The sequence below is a fragment of the Acartia tonsa genome, chromosome 8 (genome assembly GCF_053477335.1).
Source record: "Acartia tonsa isolate MP-2025a chromosome 8, ASM5347733v1, whole genome shotgun sequence".
Lineage (NCBI taxonomy): Eukaryota > Metazoa > Arthropoda > Copepoda > Calanoida > Acartiidae > Acartia > Acartia tonsa.
In genome coordinates this window covers 7,331,053-7,351,198 of record NC_137267.1, presented here as the reverse complement: position 1 = coordinate 7,351,198, position 20,146 = coordinate 7,331,053, and the positions used below count along the sequence as shown (strand labels likewise).

General features: G+C 32.9%; 1 protein-coding gene across 1 annotated transcript in view; it reads right to left on the bottom strand.

Moving 5' to 3' along the window:
- Positions 1-17,778, bottom strand: part of LOC145325639 (uncharacterized) — a 39,010-nt gene extending 21,232 nt beyond the window's left edge. Inside the window, exons 1-9 of the mRNA XM_080168599.1 lie at positions 17,620-17,778; positions 15,898-16,003; positions 14,939-14,995; positions 14,516-14,550; positions 9,532-9,571; positions 8,235-8,302; positions 7,314-7,397; positions 1,012-1,117; positions 86-142 (exon numbers count right to left, since the gene is read on the bottom strand). Of these exons, the coding sequence (XP_080024725.1) occupies positions 86-142; positions 1,012-1,117; positions 7,314-7,397; positions 8,235-8,302; positions 9,532-9,571; positions 14,516-14,550; positions 14,939-14,995; positions 15,898-16,003; positions 17,620-17,699 (633 nt within the window). The 5' untranslated portion in view covers positions 17,700-17,778. The remainder of the gene's footprint in view (positions 1-85; positions 143-1,011; positions 1,118-7,313; positions 7,398-8,234; positions 8,303-9,531; positions 9,572-14,515; positions 14,551-14,938; positions 14,996-15,897; positions 16,004-17,619) is intronic.
- Positions 17,779-20,146: the final 2,368 nt, after the last annotated feature.

Below are 20,146 nucleotides of genomic sequence, written 5' to 3'. Positions count from 1 at the left end.
ATTGATTTATTAGTGTATTAAAATTGGAGATGTGCATTAATTAATCGGCCATTGTCTTATCCCTTTAGATCCCTGGCAAAATTACCTTATTATTTTCAAAATCATTCATATGGTTGAAGGCTCTAATGATGAGAGCAGCCTCCTGATATAAAAACAAGGATGACAACATCCATAAAAGCGAAGCACTGAAACTATAGGACAAACGGACATTAACACTTGTATAGTGTCAGAACTGAATAATCAGAATATAAATGTATAAAGGTCAAAGCAAAATTCTAAGTAAATTTGTTGAAAAACTGCTTGATAAAGAATAATGTTTATGGACATACTTACATTTTTAGGACTTGATTATAGAGTTGCTTCACCTATAACATTATACTTTGTTGTCCCAGGAATCAGTAAACCAAAAATTTGTCGTTAAAAAATTAAAAAAAACTACATGTTTAAAATGGACATACGGACATTCTGGTAATGATTATAGAGTTGCTTTTTAAATCGTACCTAACTACTACAGGAATCACCATGCAAAAATTGACATCGATAGGACAATTCTAACATGCCTAAATTAATGAAAAAAAGCTATCTATCTCGGACGGACGTACGGACCGACCGACCATAATTATAGAAAAGCTTCGCTTTTAAAAATATCATAAGTAGAACTGTCTTATATATGAATGTATATTTTCATAACATTTATAGATAAATTGCCATTTTTTGAGTAATTTTCAACGAGTAACTTATGTAAAGGGAAACTTGCTGGTTTCCTAAAAATTAGCAAACGTTTACTTTGCCCCCCCCCCCTCCCCCCGATTTTTTAAAGGGGCATTCAGTTAATTTTTTGGGTGTTCATTCATTGTTATGCCCTCCCCTGTAGACTCTAATGGGGAGCTACACCTCTGGAACAATATTTTTATTGATTTGGAAGTTATAAGGGGTATACCTTTATTTTATCCTGTCCTAAAATATGCGCGAGCGCGAAAGTTGCCGCGTATATTTTTTTTTGGAATATACCTGTTCTTCTTCGTGTTCATACGGAAACAGCTCCCTGACAGTGTCATCCCAGCTCCCGTGATCACTTTCATCTCGGTGCCGATGGTTATGCAGGTTCTTGTTTGTACTTAATAAAAGTAAATTATAATAATTATATTGTTGCATGTGCCCTGCAAGTAGAGATGCTATGCGCCTTTAATTATTTATCCCCGGGTTCTATCCCTACTTTATGAGAACTTATCAATCGCTGTTGTTTATCCGTTTTTGACTGAAGCTAAATAAGTTTTTTTTGCATTTCAAGGAAGCATTGTACATGGCATGGGGTGGATTTAGGCCATTTTGCTGACATTTACCGCCCTCCAACCCTCCTTAGAGACTAGGTGCAACTAGTTTAAACGATTAAAATTTTTACTTTTACTATTAATGCACTGACTATTATTTGGTGAGCCTTATTCTACCCTCATGAACTTTAAAAAATATTTGTTTATAATGTTTATTTATTTCTCGGCTACTACTAATTCTGTCTAAAACGTTTTAGGAGATTTTCTCAGCTTAACTGGATAAGCAGATTGTTTTTTATTGTTATATTCAAAAGTTTTGACGCTACTAATGGATGTTGTCATCCTTGTTTTACTACACCATGAAGGGAAGCAAAATAAAAGTAATTACTGTATTTTAGACTTAATCAATATGTTTGATATATAATGTTTAATATATAATGTATAACTATACAGTACACATTATTACTCATATAAATAAATAAACGTAGATTATTTATTGATCAGTTTGTTCATCTATAAGGAGGGGAGAGGGTAGAAAACGAAGTGGATGGGGGGGGGGGGGTGGGATTGTTATTTTAGTCAGCTGAAAGTATTTCTTTATCAGCATACATGAAAATCTGGTGCAACTTCCAGCTAATTTTTTTAACATAAACACGATGGTATTATCGAAGCATGTCTATAATCAAGTCCTAAAAATGTAAGTACGTCCTTAAGTACCCTGAATTAAAGAAATATCTCAACAAATTCACAAACAAGTTTGTATAAACTTACTAATTGATATTCTGCTCATTAATATAGATGGATCCTTAAAAAAAACTTTTTGGCTCACTGCCTCACTAAAATTAGTGAGGCTCGCCCAAACTTTTTGTGAAAAATCCTCCAAAATCGCATTAAAAATCTACAAAAATTAAACAAAATATTATGTTAATAACCCTTTTATGATTTTATTTAATTTTAGTAGATTTTTTGCGATTTTTCACAACATTTTTTAGCGAGCCCCACTAATTTTAGTGAGGCAGTAAGCCAAAACGTTTTTAAGAATTCACCTCTGAACTACACAATTGTTTAAGATTATTATCTCATGTTAGAGCTTCGCTTTTGTGGATGTCATCATCCGAGATTTTACTATGACTTATAACTTATAAAGTAGTTTTTGTCACTAAAAAGAAGAGAATAATTTAAATTCCAGTATGGCTTTGAAACCGATTATTATCCTCTGGATTAAATCCATACTGAGAAATCATGTATCGTATCGTTTTATATCGAGTTTTCTACAAATATGTAAAAATGTACAATCATAATTGAAAAATCTGTTTTGTTAATCCGTGTCTTCGGCATCTCGGGGCTAAAAAGAACTGGTTTTAATCTTATAATTGTACATTTTAATACCGGCGGAAAGCTGTTTATAATACCATGCGATTAAAAACCATTTTCACCTTTTATGGACAAAAATAATCATTAGAACTAAAGCACAAATTACTTTTAAATTATGCTTATTTTTCCGTTTTACAGCCATTTTATTTTCACTTTACATCTAGAGGCCATATGTTTCAAACTAAAATATTTAATAATTTTTCTTCTATTGTTTTAAGAATTACTTTGTTGTAACATTTTCTTTTTTAATTGCAAAGCGAATTTTTTTCATCATAGTTGTTCATATTTATAGATTTTGCTTCATCTCCCTCCCGACTTTTCCTTTTCTTTATAGCCGTATGCTTAGATTATTCCTAGCCTTATTGCACGTTATCGTCATTCAAAGACGTCCAAGCTTTTCAAAGGTTTGAGGGGCAGGGGGTAGTCTATTGTATTTTTTGAAATTTTGTGGGGCGTTTCGCCCCCCCAAAAAGCTGATGTTAAAAAAATGAGGGATGAAGAGTTGGATAATCATTCATTTTGATGACATGTTGATTTTTTTAGCGACATTCTCCCCTCACTTATTAATAATTATTCTGAAGCTAGGATATAATTTCCAAAAAAAAATTACCACATCATCCATAACAAAGCATTATTATCTTCAGTCAATTTAGTTATCTTATGACGTCCTAAGTGACGTACGTACAAGCCATAATTATAGAAAAGCTTGCAATGAAAAAAATGTTAATATTAATACAGGTGTTTTTATACAATTCATTATCCAAAATCCATTATTAAAACAAATATTACTTACACCTTTTTTTAGTAGCGAAGATACTCTATAACTCCCAATGTTCGGCTGTCAGCCAAGTTAAGAGGGAAACGTGATTTTATCAACTTTTGGCTGAAAATTTTTCTAAATATTCCCTATACAAATGAGCAATTTTTATTTGGTCCGTAATTTTGTTAGTAATGCCTTGACATTTAATTTCTGTAAAAAAGTTTCAATTACTCAGCTGCTATTATAGATAAAGCAAAGAATTTTTGGGGAATGTACAATCTCAAGGGCATTGGGCTGTTTATTACACTAGTTCCCCAAGGTTTTTATAAAAACGTTTTCTTATTCGTTGGCTTTACAACCTTGAGGACTTTTATTGAATTTTGGTTGGTTAGTTCATTAAGTTGAGTGTCTAAACGTATCAACTACTAATTGTAATCTAGAAAAAATGGAAATTTTGTGCATCATCATTTGGCTATTACACTAGTCTCCAAAGTCATATAATGTTTTCTTATATGTTGGGCTTTACAACCTTGTGGATGTTCATTGAATTTTCATTGATTGGTTCATTTAGTGAGTGACTCAACTACTAATTGTAATCTATAAAAGTGAAAATTTTGTGCATTATCATTGGGGATGTACATCAATATATAGGCTATTGTCTCATCTCTTCAGATCATAAATGTGATTGTATTATAAATATTAAATAATATTATTTGACATTTATTAATAATTTAAGGTTTTCAAATTCATTTCAAGTTTTTACATTTAATTCAACTTTACATTATATTAATGCAAGTACGTTTTTTTTATATATATTGCATTCCTTTTTAAATGCACAATTTTAGAATAAAAATTATTGGTTATGTTAATCTTAAGCCAGTGTTCTAATGTGTAGCTGGATCTTTAAATCATTTCAATGATGCGCTAAATCGGGGCGCGCCGAATTTCAGCCAATCACAGTGCGGAATTTCGTAAAATGCTGTGCTCTCATTGGTGGAAAGTTGGCTCACCCCAATTTGGCGCACCATTGAAATGATTTAAAGATCCAGCTCTGTAAATAATTTCAGGGGTAAAAAGGGATAAGTCAATGGCACATCTGCATCTGAATCCTAACTTCAGAGAATCAGGGCTACAAACAAACAAACAAAAGACAATGGCCGATAAATTGAGTTACATCTTCAATGATGATGCACAAAATTACCTCTTCAGCAGATTACAATTAGTGATTGTACACTCAACTTAGTAAACCAACCAAATCAATAAAAGTCCCCAAAGTTGTTAGACAAATAAGAAAACTTTTTGATTCAAATTTGGGAACAAAAGTAATAAACAGACCATTGTCCCCTCCTTCTCTGACTACAATCTAACTTAAATAAAATAATTATCTACATTGCTTTTATAGGTTTCAAAAACGCGTTTTCTTATTCGTAATCTTAACATTAAAAACTTCGGGGACTTGTATTTTGATTAAAGGTTCATCTTGTTTAGTGTTTAAACGTTTCAAACACAAATTGTAATGTGCACATGAGGTAAATTTGTGTGTCATAATTGGGGATGTACATAAATTTGTCTGCCATTTGTCTTATCCCTTTAGATACCTGTTAATATAGCCCCCACATTAGCAAGGACAGTATGATGGATATAAATTTCATATGTACAATAATAAGTTTACATAAATACATAGATAGCTTAGTTTATGAATTATTAAAAATTGAGAAAAATTTGTATTACAAAAATCATTAAAGGTCAAGAATTATTTAAAGCAAAATATCTGATCAATGATATTTTATTTTTGAATAATAAAAAGCAATACATTTTTTTTCTAAATCGACAATATTTATAACAATTTAAAATAAATATGGATACCATATTCAAATTCAAATTTAGATCTAAATAAATACTTATTAAGAAGCTTACAAAAATAAAGTATGTTTTTATTTACTGCTTTAAAAAAGTTAAGAAATAATGAATTTTTAAACTTATTAAATGCATTTTTATCAATTAAATCCTGAAAGGATATAAGACATTGAAATTTTTTTTTTTTTTAAGAATAGTTATTTATTTCATCGTATTATAGACAGCTTTCCGCGGACAGTAAAACGAGTAAACAGTAAAGAGTGGCGGAAGGTACTGGCTAACAAGACTCGTATAATAATTGTCTACAATACGATACGATACATGAATATGACTGAGACCCGGTTCTAATCCAGCGGATAATAATCGGTTTCGAAGCCATACTGGAAAACAATTAAATATCTTATACAGTGTGTTTTTTTTATGAGAACTTTTTTGAAAGCAATTTTACCTCACTTATAGTTATCAGAATTTAATGATTAATGGCTTATTTTCTTCGTTTTTTAAGGCAATTAATAGAACACCAAAATAATATTTCAGTTTTTATTTAAAAAGCACAGTAAAATCTAAAATTCAAAACTTAGGTGTCAACATCTAAAAATTGTTTTAGCGCATTTTTCTTGTGCCTAAATCTTCTACCCTTTGCAAGAAAAAAAATTGGATTTTCTGTAGTCGACTTTGGGGGGCCAGTACTCCCTCCCTGGTTGAGATATGACCTTCAAACTTTGATATGTTCTAGTACATGTCCCTAATAGTATCTATATACATTTTTAGCTCTATATTTCAACTTTCAAGTGTTTAGCAGCCATTCTTGCAAAAGGTTGAATATTTGAGCATAAGAAAAATGCGCTAAAACCATTAAGGCAGGTTATCAATTGAGCCAAGGCATTTTATCAAGGCTCGGCTTTGTAAGCCTCAGGGAAAATAAAAAAATCAACCGGAAGTTTAAAGCTGACCCAAGTACAGTAATCACTCTTTTTAAAAAAATGTTCCAAACATCAAGACTTGTTTAATTTGAGGCTGCCGAGCCCTACATGTTAGCACAATCAAATATTTTTAAGATATTGCCAATTTTGTAAATATATCAAATCAAATTAACCTCATAAGCCTACAGGTTTTTGATGGAACGAAGGCATATCTAGAATCCATTCTAAAGAGTACAAAATTCTTTGTAACTAAAATTTTTAAATGTTTTCTTATATTTTATTCGATTCCTTGGAGCTTTCCTTTAAAAATTACAGTTAACACAAAACACCCTCCCCCCCCCCCTCATTTATCTATCTTTATTTTCATATCCTTATAATAAAGTAACAGGATGTCTGTCTGTGTGTTTGTGTGTCTGTACTAAAGGATATCGCCAACCGCTGAACCGATCGGGTTCTCCTTAACAGTGTAGCTTCTCATATGTCCCGGGAAGGTTTATGACTATTTTGGAGGAGGGTAACACCACCCACCCAAGAGAAATCACAATAAATCGAAATTTATTTTCAATTTTGAAAATTTGAGTACCCCCCACCCCTCAACAAAGAACAACTAATTTAGGTTAGGATAGGTTATAGGCTAGGGAGCCGAGCGCTGCGGCTAGGCAGGCAAGGGGGCCGAGCGCTGCGGCAAGAGTTGTTCGTTGTCAGGGGGGGGGGGGGGGAAGGTACTTAAATTTTCAAAATAGAAAAAAAAATTCTAAGAGGATATTACAGAAATTTTTTTTAAAGTATAGAGACTCCTATTGCGGGGTATCGTAGAAAGAGACTCCTATGCAACCTTGAACGCAACAAAAAAAAACTGAACATTTAAAGTGCCATTAGAAGCCTCTAGGGGCGTAGCCGCTAGTATCTAATAAACTAACGGATGCGCTAGCATCAAGTGACTCCATAATAAAAGGGAATGTGAGTAGGGAAGAAAAACAGCCAAAAACCGTCACTATACTAAAATTTAAATAAAAAATAACCTAAAACCACCCCAGAACCTTCCATAAATTAGAGAATAATCAGTTTACCAGTTATCAAAATCTTGGTCTACTTCATATAACAGGATATGTATTTATGTAAGCGTACCTTGCTACTCCATAAACTGTAGCATATTGAGTCATCATAGAGCCAAGCTCTCCTTTGTCTTCATCCATTAATACAACTCCGGATCTTTAAAAAAAATGTAAAATTACAGGGGTTCATTCCCTGGATCTAAAGTGATACAACAATGGCCGATAAGTTAATGTACATCCTCAATGATGATACAAAAAAATTACCCCTTCTGTAAATTATATTAGTTAGAAAAAACGTTTGGACACTCTACTTAATAAACCAACCAATTTCATTCATTAAAAGCCCCAACGTTGTTAAGCTTACGAATAAGAAAACGTTATTATAAAACTTTGAGGACTAGTGTAATAAACAGCCCAATGTCCCCTTCCTTCGCTGGGTGTATTCAAGAGACAAAGCAGAGTATTTTTGCCTCTAGGGACACTTGAGGAAGGTGGGTGGAAGGGGGGGGAGGTGGGGATTAGATAAGTCGACCATCCACTTTTCATTTTGATTTATGTAAGAGAAAAAAAATTGCTCTCTTCGAAGGTTTGAAGTTCCATCCCCCTGTAATAATTTTCCCCGAACCTCTAAGAAGCTACATTGTAAATTAGAACTATATAGTAGGGTCAGGCCGAATATCCGGTCTGGTCGGTTATCCGGCCGGATATCCGGTCATTTCAATTTTCGGCCGGATACCGGATATTAAAACTATTCGGTTACATGATATCCGGCTGATTTTTTGACGCCGGATATCTGGTAATTTGCAGGATATCGATTTTTGGCCTGATATTTGGCCAGTACCGGATATCCGGCATTAGAAATCAGCAGGATATCCGGTATCCGGCCCAACCCTACTATATAGGTCAAGAGTGGTTAGAAAGAACCTTCAGTACAAACAGACAGACAAATATTCATGCTGTTACTTTTATAAATGGATAAAAAAATTGAAATTACTGTGGACATCCAGTCAATGGGGGTAAGGGTTCTGGTATCAGCTCATCTCCTTCTAACCCATAATTTTCCTTTTAAAATAATAAAAATAAATAAGTAGCGCAGCAGTAACAAGTAGGGTTGGGCCGGATATCCGGTTTGGCCGGTTATCCGGTTTGGCCGGTTATCCGGCTGAATACCGGATATCAAAACTATACGGTTACAGGTTATCCGGCTGATTTTTGACGCCGGATATCCGGTAAGTTGCCGGATATCGAACATTAGCCAGATATCCGGCCGGAACCGGATATCCGGCATTAGAAATCAGCCTGATATCCGGTATCCGGCCAAATCCTAGTAACAAATTAACAACATATTAGATCTGTAAAGAAAATAAATATTATCTATGATGTTTTGATGTTGAATACAGGGATCATACGGGATAGGACAATGGACAATAAACTGATGTACATAACTAATGATAATAAACAAGATTGCCCTTTCTGTAGATAAAAATAATTGGTTGAAACGTTTGGATACTAATAGTATTGAACTAACAAATCAAAATTAAGTAAAAGATCCAGAAAAGTTTGGACACCACCTTAGGTAACAGAAAATCAAGGTTTAATTTGAGTCCCTTGAGTGTTTTAGCCAACGAATGAGAGATAGCTTCTAAAACTTTAAACAAAAGAGGACTATCCACGAACAAGAGCAAGAAATTTTAAGCATCTTCCAGCATTGACCCATAGTATTTTTTTAGTAAATATACTAGGTTTATGTTTAATATTTGCTTTATCGAATAAAAAGGTAGGTTTCACCATGGTTTTATATGAAGAAAAATTTGAAATGTTAAGCTTTGTTTGGTGCAATATCATCGAATGTTTTGATGAGTTCAAACTGTTGTTTAAAAGCTTTGACACAAAAGTATATCATTGTGATTAAAAATGCATATTTAGAAAAAGGGTTGGTAACTTGTAAACAGTTTAATTAATGTACTTTTGCAATTTACAACATTTGATGTTTTTCTGCAGTGTTATTTTATTTTGTCCTTTGAACTCAACAAAGCATTTGATGTTGTTGCTTTAAAAATTGCTTAACATTTCAAAGGTTTTTTTCATATAAAACCATGGTGAAACCTAACTTTTTAGTCGATAAAGCAAATATTGAACATAAACCTAGTATATTCACTAAAAAAATACTATGGGTCAATGCTGGAAGATGCTTAGAATCACTTGGTCTGGTTCGTGGATAGTCCTCTTTAGTCCAGTATCCCCTCCCTCTCTGGAGATATTTGTTTTGAGCAAAATACATTGGAACTTACCAGCCTTTTAAAGTCAATTTCTTGAGGTTTTTTCTTTGGCCTGAAATACAATTCCTGTTGTTGATGAGTTTGAATATAGTTTTTGTCAATTCACCTCTGATAAAAACCTCAGGTGATGGATGATAAAATCTTTATAGAATGGAACCAAGGCACTAACATCCCAACTATTGCAGACTTCTTACTTTTTGATTGTATAACCTTTGTCGGAAGTCCTAACTGCACAGTTAGTAATTATGCCTTGGGGCGTGGCCGTTAGTTTTCGGTTAAAAAGTATATAATCATATCTAATTTAATTTTACATTTCATTTAGACAAAATTAAATAAAAATGATTGCTAAAATCTTAAATGCAGCAAAAATAAAAGGTATAAAAAATTCAAAATATTGAAGCTCCAAAAATAATAATTTCTCCATTGTCCTATAATATTCTTTTGTGTAAGAAATTCTGTACAGAAATGTGACGTAAAGATAAATCAATATCTATTTTAGCAATGGATATATTATATTACTTGGATCTTGCACCAGATTTTAATGATCTCTAATAAAGTGAAACTTGTAACGGACTAAAGTAACGGTGCTTGCTTACATGTGGTAGACTGGAGCACCGAAAACACCCCCCACTTATTTTTTTTTTTGGGGGGGGGGTAGTTTTTAACCCTCTCCCCTTAATTTTGAAGAAAATCAAAATAAGGGGGGGGGGTAGGTATGTACAAAACGCCAGAAAGTTGAGTGAGGTAAATCAAGTAAATCCAGTATACCAGGGGCATGAGAGAGAGATATATCTCTGCACAGGTAATCTTAAGGAAGCTGCTCAAATAGGGTAAGAAAAGGTGGATATCCAACCCCAACCCCCCTATTGACTAAGTACTCAGTGAGGGCCCGATCTTATAAGGTTGATTTTAGAGCTTTTATGGTTGTTGTCGTTCTTGTTTTTGTAAAACAAAGAAAATTCAGAAAATAATAAACTTGAGCTCAATCAGCTGACAATCTACAAATCTCGAATTCATATGGTATATAAAAGTTTCTTAAAGTAGTTTTTTTAATTTTTAGTGATTTCTCTTGCAGGATGTGCCAAAACAAATATAGAAATAAAAAACCCTAACATTAAACTTATTAAATGTATCTAAAAGATTTGAAGTTAGCTCTTACCATCAAGGTACAAAATTTTCTGATTAATGTTCTTGTTCCTGCTGTAAATATAAACATCACAAAAACAAATCTTAAAATTAATTTCAATTTTACTTGTGCACAGAAATACAGAGTGAGGTAAGCAATATTTTCATATCAATTCTTATTATTCACAGGATTTATCATTCATTCTTTTGTATTAATCTCTTTTTTATTACAAAAAAGAAGAACATGTGTTTAATAAATCAAACAAAAATATATATATTAAGATAATTTTTTTGATTATCATCAGTAACAATGTATTGTAGACTAGGGCAGGTTTGTTCTGTCCTCCTACTAGTCAGCTTTGCTACTGCAGGCCCTTATGTCCCAGGTACTCCTGGTGCCCCTTGGACTGAACAGGAGCTACTTCGTGTAAAGGCAAAGTTGTATGCAATTTTCAAGTGGAATCATGCAAGCAAAGCACTGAGGCTTTCTTTCCATGACTGTGTCAGGTATCAAGATGGAACTGGAGGCTGTGATGGTTGTCTAAATTGGGAGGGAGTTGATATTCCTAAAAAGGGTGTTAAACGTGCTAAAAATGCTTCCAACGTGGATTCTACAGACAACAATGGATTAGGAGATGTTGTCAGAGAGCTGGAAAAGATATATATTGATCCCAAATTTCCCTGGTTTGTACCCCCATTGAATGTGTCACTTAAGAACTCAGGTAAATCACGTGCTGATTTGTGGGCATATGCAGGTCAAGTAGCTATTGAGTGGGGAATTGAAGGAAACAACTTAGCTTGTGAGGATTGGAACAATCCTAGAACACCTAAAAGCCACTGTGTCCATGAACCAGGAACTGAAGAATGTTTTACCAGACCATCCAGGGATATTCAGTTCCAGTATGGTAGATCCGATTGTACTGAACATGATCCTGTCCACTCTATGTAATGAATACTTCTGGGGTGATTTTGAACGTAACTGTATTACGAATGCACCTCCAGGTCTACAATGTATTCCAGATCCTCCAAAAGGTAGCACTGTTTCCAGAACTGAAGATGAAGAAGATGGAGATAAGAATTTTGGTTGCGAAAAATATTGGTTTATAGTTGGAGAAGATGAAATTGCTCTAAATTGTGAAATGGGACTGTACCTGGACTTCAAGGTCACTGATGGTGTTATACATGGATGCGAAGGACTTGAGCATTTTAAAGACAGAATGGCTGATAATAATCCTCATGGAGGTGTGTGGTCAAGAGAACCAGGTCAAAAAGGGGACAGGCGGGGTCAACCTGCCTGTGCCAAGCAAAATATGAGCTATCCTATAGGAGACACTCCCCTCTATAAGATTATGGAAGAGTATGCATATGACAACAGTCTTTGGATTAATGACTTCTTTTCTGCTTATGAGAAAATGGTTCACAATGGCTACAATCCAGGTCAACTACAGAATGCTGCCAGAGTATCACTAGATAAGGAGTACTGTCCATTACCATTGCAAGGCTCAAAGGACATACCTTGCTATGAGAGGGAAGAAGCTGCAGATGGTCCTGCTTTTATGATTGGCACCAGATTTGACCTTATAGATTCAGACCATGTGTTGCAGTATAATGCTAAAAATTCAAGTGTTAACTTTGGCAAAATGACTGGGGAGCCAAATCAACTATGGAAGATGTCTGTATCTGGTGAGCAGTTTATTAACCAACAAACTGGAACCGCACTTTCATCCCATGGTAATACAAACTTCAAAATTCAGGATATTGGAAATAATAGCTTTAAGATTGTAATTGTTGAGCTGAACAAAGTTTTAGACGCCTGGCCAGCCCGTAATAACATTGGCAAAGAATTATCTATATGGTGGAGTCATGGTCGCAGCAACCAACAGTTCTATTTGATTCAGCCTACACTTTGATTTATCATTTGTTTATTGTGGGTTATTAAATAAAAAATATGCAAACTTAATATTTGTTCTTCATTCTAAATTTAACAAGGATATTATACATTACTAGCGGCTACGCCCCTAGAGGCCTCTAGTGGCCTTTAAATGTTTTTATTTTTATTTTAAATATCTATGCAGCGCGACTATGTTAGCGACACTATGCGGCGGAAATATTTAATATTTTTGATTTTATTGTGATTTCTCTTGGGAGGGTGGTGGTACCCTCCGCCAAAATAGTTATAAACCTTCCCGGGACATATGACAATCTACCCTGTTAAGGAGAACCCGATCGGTTCAGCGGTTAGCGAGATCCTTCGGTACAGACACACAGATACACAGACACACAGACAAACAAACATCCTGTTACTTTAGTATAAGGATTATTAGACATTAGACTAATATATTTATATGGGCCATCAGCGCTCAAAATTTGCCAAACTAAAAAAAAGGCTTCCTCTAACAATCAAACTCCTTTTTTATTTATTGCATTCATTATTTCATTGCAGTATTATTGCAAAGCTTTTTTATGATTTTGTTTGTCCATCCATCAGTACTTCAATATCTGTCTGTCCACAAATCTACTGAGGATTTTTAATAACTGCTGTAGTTTAAGATAGACTTCTGAAATTATCTCTCTTTCTTTTTGACCACTGAACATCTGCTTTATAACACACTTTGTACGTTTGTCCACCCATGGTTATTTTGTGCTAACCTATTTTTAAAAGGAAAGCTTCTCTATAATTAGGGTTGATCCGACCTTCCGTACGTTCGTAACAGATAGCTTTTTTTTGTTAATTTTTACATCTTAGAATTGTCCTATCGATTTCAAACTTGGCATGCTGATTCTTGTAGTAGTTAGGTACGATTTAGAAAGCATTGCAACTCTTTAATCGTTTCCATAACTTCCATGTTGATTTTTTAAACTTTTTAACAACAATTTTATATTTGATACAATTAATCTGATTTTTGGAGAAATGATTCCTATTACAATAATGTACAATATTATAAGCAAAGCATCTCTATAATCAAGTCCTAAAATTGTTAGTATGTACTTAAACAGTATTCTCTATTTAAGAAGTTTTGCAACAAATTTACGTATAATTTTGTCAAAAAATATATATTTATATGTTGTATATTCAGTTCTGAAAAGAGTTAATGTTCGTTTATCGAACAGTTTTAGAGCTTTGCTTTTATGAATGTTGTCATCCTTGTTTTATTTTATCATTCTTGCTTGCTTACTTTACATTAAACTGAAACTTACTTTACTAAAACTAAATCATTATATTATAATCTTAAGCGATTTAGCAATGAACAATGTAATTTGACTAAAGAAATAACAAATTTAATTAAAGAGAAAAATTTATAAAACAAGGATGACAACATTAATAAGTGGCGAAGCACAAAAAATCATGGATAGGAATACGTTTAAGTAGAATGAAAGTGTATTTATTAAAATCAAGAATAGATTTATTGGAGAAAATAAACACGAAACCTTGCTGAGTAAATCCAATTTCCCCCATAGCGTTACGGACTGACGGAAAGACAAAGTGAATTATAGAGGAGCTTCGCTACTAAAAACGCAATCTGATTTCGTGCATTTCATCTTTTAATAACTGTTTACAAAATACAAAGAAAAAGTCAAATAGGCATAATTTCTACCGTCAAATTGTCCTAGGACAAACATACTGACATGTCCTGCCAAGTCAAAGAGAAGCTGCGCTTTTAAAAATAAATTATATGCAAATTATGTTATTAAAGGTAACTGGACAAAGTATATCAAAAATCAGCCATGTGACGTCATAAAAATGAGGGATTATCCATTTCTTTTTAGGTTTTTTCTTTCCCACTTCTTCTCTCATCTTCCCTACTTTTATGACGTCACAAGTCTAATTTTTAAGATACTTTGTCCAGTTACTTCTTAAAGTAAAACCAACCTCAATCTAATCTGCTTCGTTACTTCATTTCTAATCTAAAATCAGATAAACAATTAAAAAATTATAGTTAAATTATGAAATGTTTTTAGAGATATCTTAATTAACAATAAATAATCAATAATTCTGCTAAAATACAGGGAGGGAGGGGACATTGGGCTGCTTATTACACTAGTCCCCAAAGTTTTATAATAACGTTTTATTATTCGTTGGCTTTAAAACTATAGAGAATTTTATTGAATATTAATTGGTTGGTTCATTAAATTGAGTGTCCAAGCATTTCAACCACTGATTTTAATTTACAGAAAAGGCAATTTTGTGTATTAAAATTGGGAATGTGCATTGATTTATTGGTGTATTAAAATTTGAGATGTGCATTAATTTATCGGCCATTGTCTTATCCCTTTAGATCCCTGGCAAAATTACCTTATTATTTTCAAAATCATTCATATGGTTGAAGGCTCTAATGATGAGAGCAGCCTCCTGATATAAAAACAAAGATGACAACATCCATAAAAGCGAAGCACTGAAACGGTAGGACAAACGGACATTAACACTTGTATAGTGTCAGAACTGAATAATCAGAATATAAAACTATAAGAGTCGAAGCAAACTTGTAAGTAAATTTGTTGAAAAACTGCTTGATACAGGATAATGTTTATGGACATACTTACATTTTTAGGACTTGATTATAGAGTTGCTTCACCTATAACATTATACTTTGTTGTCCCAGGAATCAGTAAACCAAAAATCAGATAAATCGGATGATTAGATCATATAAAAATTTGTCGTTAAAAAATTAAAAAAAACAACATGTTTAAAATGGACATATGGACATTCTGGTAATGATTATAGAGTTGCTTTCTAAATCGTACCTAACTACTACAGGAATCACCATGCAAAAATTGACATCGATAGGACAATTCTAACATGCCTAAATTAACGGAAAAAAAGCTATCTATCTCGGACGGACGTACGGACCGACCGACCATAATTATAGAAAAGCTTCGCTTTTAAAAATATCATAAGTAGAACTGTCTTATATATGAATGTATATTTTCATAACATTTATAGATAAATTGCCATTTTTTGAGTAATTTTCAACGAGTAACTTATGTAAAGGGAAACTTGCTGGTTTCCTAAAAATTAGCAAACGTTTACTTTGCCCCCCCCCCTCCCCCCGATTTTTTAAAGGGGCATTCAGTTAATTTTTTGGGTGTTCATTCATTGTTATGCCCTCCCCTGTAGACTCTAATGGGGAGCTACACCTCTGGAACAATATTTTTATTGATTTGGAAGTTATAAGGAGTATACCTTTATTTTATCCTGTCCTAAAATATGCGCGAGCGCGAAAGTTGCCGCGTATATTTTTTTTTGGAATATACCTGTTCTTCTTCGTGTTCATACGGAAACAGCTCCCTGACAGTGTCATCCCAGCTCCCGTGATCACTTTCATCTCGGTGCCGATGGTTATGCAGGTTCTTGTTTGTACTTCATAAAAGTAAATAATAATAATTATATTGTTGCATGTGCCCTGCAAGTAGAGATGCTATGCGCCTTTAATTATTTATCCCCGGGTTCTATCCCTACTTTATGAGAACTTATCAATCGCTGTTGTTTATCCGTTTTTGACTGAAGCTAAATAAGTTTTTTTTGCATTTCAAGGAAGCATTGTACATGGCATGGGGTGGATTTAGGCCATTTTGCTGACCTTTACCGCCCACCAACCCTCCATAGAGACTAGGTGCAACTAGTTTAAACGATTAAAATTTTTACTATTACTATTAATGCACTGACTATTATTTGGTGAGCCTTATTCTACCCTCATGAACTTTTTAAAATATTTGTTTGTAACGTTTTTTTTCATTTTTCGGCTACTACTAATTCTGTCTAAAACGTTTTAGGAGATTTTCTCAGCTTAACTGGATAAGCAGATTGTTTTTTATTGTTATATTCAAAAGTTTTGACTCTACTAATGGATGTTGTCGTCCTTGTTTTACACCATGAAGGGAAGCAAAATAAAAGTAATTACTGTATTTTAGACTTAATCAATATGTTTGATTAATGTATACAATGTTTAATATATAATGTATAACTATACAGTACACATTATTACTCATAGAAATAGATAAACGTCGATATAGTGACAGGTGAAAATTTGTCGCCAATATTCAGATTGATAATATTGACCTTATTTATTGATCAGTTTGTTCATCTAGAAGGAGGGGAGGGGATGGAAAAAGAAGTGGAAGGGGGGGAGGTGGGGTGGGATTGTTATTTTAGTCAGCTGAGAGTATTTCTTTATCAGCATACATAAAAATCTGGTCCAACTTCCTGGTAATAATATTTTTTTCTCAAAAACACGATGGTACTGCCGAAGCATCCCTATAATCAAGTCCTAAAAATGTAAGTAAAGTAATAACTCGACAAATTCACAAACAAGTTTGTATAAACTTACTAATTGATATTCTGCTCATTAAAAAAAATTTTTTGGCTCACTGCCTAACTAAAATTAGTGAGGCTCGCCCAAACCTTTTGTGAAAAATCCTCCAAAATCGCATTAAAAATCTACAAAAATTAAACAAAATATTATGTTAATAACCCTTTTATGATTTTATTTAATTTTAGTAGATTTTTTTGCGATTTTTTACAACATTTTTTAGCGAGCCCCACTAATTTTATTGAGGCAGTGAGCCAAAACGTTTTTAAGAATTCACCTCTGAACTACACAATTGTTTAAGATTATTATCTCATGTTAGAGCTTCGCTTTTGTGGATGTGATCATCCGAGATTTTACTATGACTTATAACTAATAAAGTAGTTTTTGTCGCTAAAAAGAAGAGAATAATTTAAATTCCAGTTTGGCTTCGAAACCGATTATTATCCTCTGGATTAAATCCATACTGAGAAATCATGTATCGTATCGTTTCATATCGAGTTTTCTACAAATATGTAAAAATGTACAATCATAATTGAAAAATCTGTTTTGTTAATCCGTGTCTTCGGCATCTCGGGGCTAAAAAGAACTGGTTTTAATCTTATAATTGTACATTTTAATACCCGCGGAAAGCTGTTTATAATACCATGCGATTAAAAACCATTTTCACCTTTTATGGACAAAAATAATCATTAGAACTAAAGCACAAATTACTTTTAAATTATGCTTATTTTTCCGTTTTACAGCCATTTTATTTTCACTTTACATCTAGAGGCCATATGTTTCAAACTAAAATATTTAATAATTTTTCTTCTATTGTTTTAAGAATTACTTTGTTGTAACATTTTCTTTTTTAATTGCAAAGCGAATTTTTTTCATCATAGTTGTTCATATTTATAGATTTTGCTTCATCTCCCTCCCGACTTTTCCTTTTCTTTATAGCCGTATGCTTAGATTATTCCTAGCCTTATTGCACGTTATCGTCATTCAAAGACGTCCAAGCTTTTCAAAGGTTTGAGGGGCAGGGGGTAGTCTATTGCAGGGATAAGGGATGGGAAACGTAGGAAAATATTATTTCAGGCCTATTTCAAGCCTAGGCCTATTTCTAGCCTAATAAACCAGTTTTGGGATAGCGCAGTGGTTCGTATAAAATGCTAATGAAAAAGCTGTGTGTGTGTGTGTAGATAAAGTATAGAATCAAATTCAGGTAGCTAGTTTAAAGTAAAAAACATAACTTTTTATAAACCTATATATTAATGGCTTTTGTTAAAATACAGTTTTTTCTCTCCCAAAATTTTTTATCTTTTACTTTGGTAATTTGAACTGTCAGAAAGCTATCGTTGGGTTTCCCTCAGACAGATTTTAGTTTGTATTATTTGCATTTTTATTAATGAGTAAAAATTTTATTTGAAAATTTCATTGCTAATTAAAATTCAAAATAAATAAATAGATATGCACTTGGGTAACATTCTATCAAGTTCTTTGGATACTATACTGGATATAATGTAATAATATATCTGTACTGTGTTGTATTGTACAAAAATTAGGGTGAAGGTGTTGTATCAACTCCGTACTAAATTTTTAAAATTCAAAATACAACATCTAATTTATAAACTACCAAATGAAAATTCGTAGCTACCTTCTTTCCAAAAAAATAATCCCGTTATTTTTGTTTCTTCTATGTGGCCCTTTTTTAATGTTTAAATCTAAGCAGATTTAATAAATAAACTAATGTGATCTAACATCATTTATATTTATTTTTTCGTAGCAGACGAAATCATTATTTTTTCTAGAATTGTCTGCTTGTAAAATTTCCGCCAATTGGTGATTGGTTGATACAAAACAAGCCCAAATCACAGAACACTATTGGTTTAGAGCGGTAGCCAATATGAGCCGTCCGCCAGTAAGGTCATTAAATTAGGCAAATGGTAAAAGTTGCATGATCCCTTTCAAAACCAGGCTGAGACCTAATTTATGGCCATGTTTCCTATCCCTTATCCCTGGTCTATTGTATTTTTTGAAATTTTGTGGGGCGTTTCGCCCCCCCAAAAAGCTGACGTTAAAAAAAATGAGGGATGAAGAGTGGAAAAACTTTTAAAAAAGAGTTGGATAATCATTCATTTTGATGACATGTTGATTTTTTTAGCGACATTCTCCCCTCACTTATTAATAATTATTCTGAAGCTAGGATATAATTTCCAAAAAAAAATTACCACATCATCCATAACAAAGCATTATTATCTTCAGTCAATTTAGTTATCTTATGACGTCCTAAGTGACGTACGTACAAGCCATAATTATAGAAAAGCTTGCAATGAAAAAAATGTTAATATTAATACAGGTGTTTTTATACAATTCATTATCCAAAATCCATTATTAAAACAAATATTACTTACACCTTTTTTTAGTAGCGAAGATACTCTATAACTCCCAATGTTCGGCTGTCAGCTAAGTTAAGAGGGAAACGTGATTTTATCAACTTTTGGCTGAAAATTTTTCTAAATATTCCCTATACAAATGAGCAATTTTTATTTGGTCCGTAATTTTGTTAGTAATGCCTTGACATTTAATTTCTGTAAAAAAGTTTCAATTACTCAGCTGCTATTATAGATAAAGCAAAGAATTTTTGGGGAATGTACAATCTCAAGGGCATTGGGCTGTTTATTACACTAGTTCCCCAAGGTTTTTATAAAAACGTTTTCTTATTCGTTGGCTTTACAACCTTGAGGACTTTTATTGAATTTTGGTTGGTTAGTTCATTAAGTTGAGTGTCTAAACGTATCAACTACTAATTGTAATCTAGAAAAAATGGAAATTTTGTGCATCATCATTTGGCTATTACACTAGTCTCCAAAGTCATATAATGTTTTCTTATATGTTGGGCTTTACAACCTTGTGGATGTTCATTGAATTTTCATTGATTGGTTCATTTAGTGAGTGACTCAACTACTAATTGTAATCTATAAAAGTGAAAATTTTGTGCATTATCATTGGGGATGTACATCAATATATAGGCTATTGTCTCATCTCTTCAGATCATAAATGTGATTGTATTATAAATATTAAATAATATTATTTGACATTTATTAATAATTTAAGGTTTTCAAATTCATTTCAAGTTTTTACATTTAATTCAACTTTACATTATATTAATGCAAGTACATTTTTTTATATATATTGCATTCCTTTTTAAATGC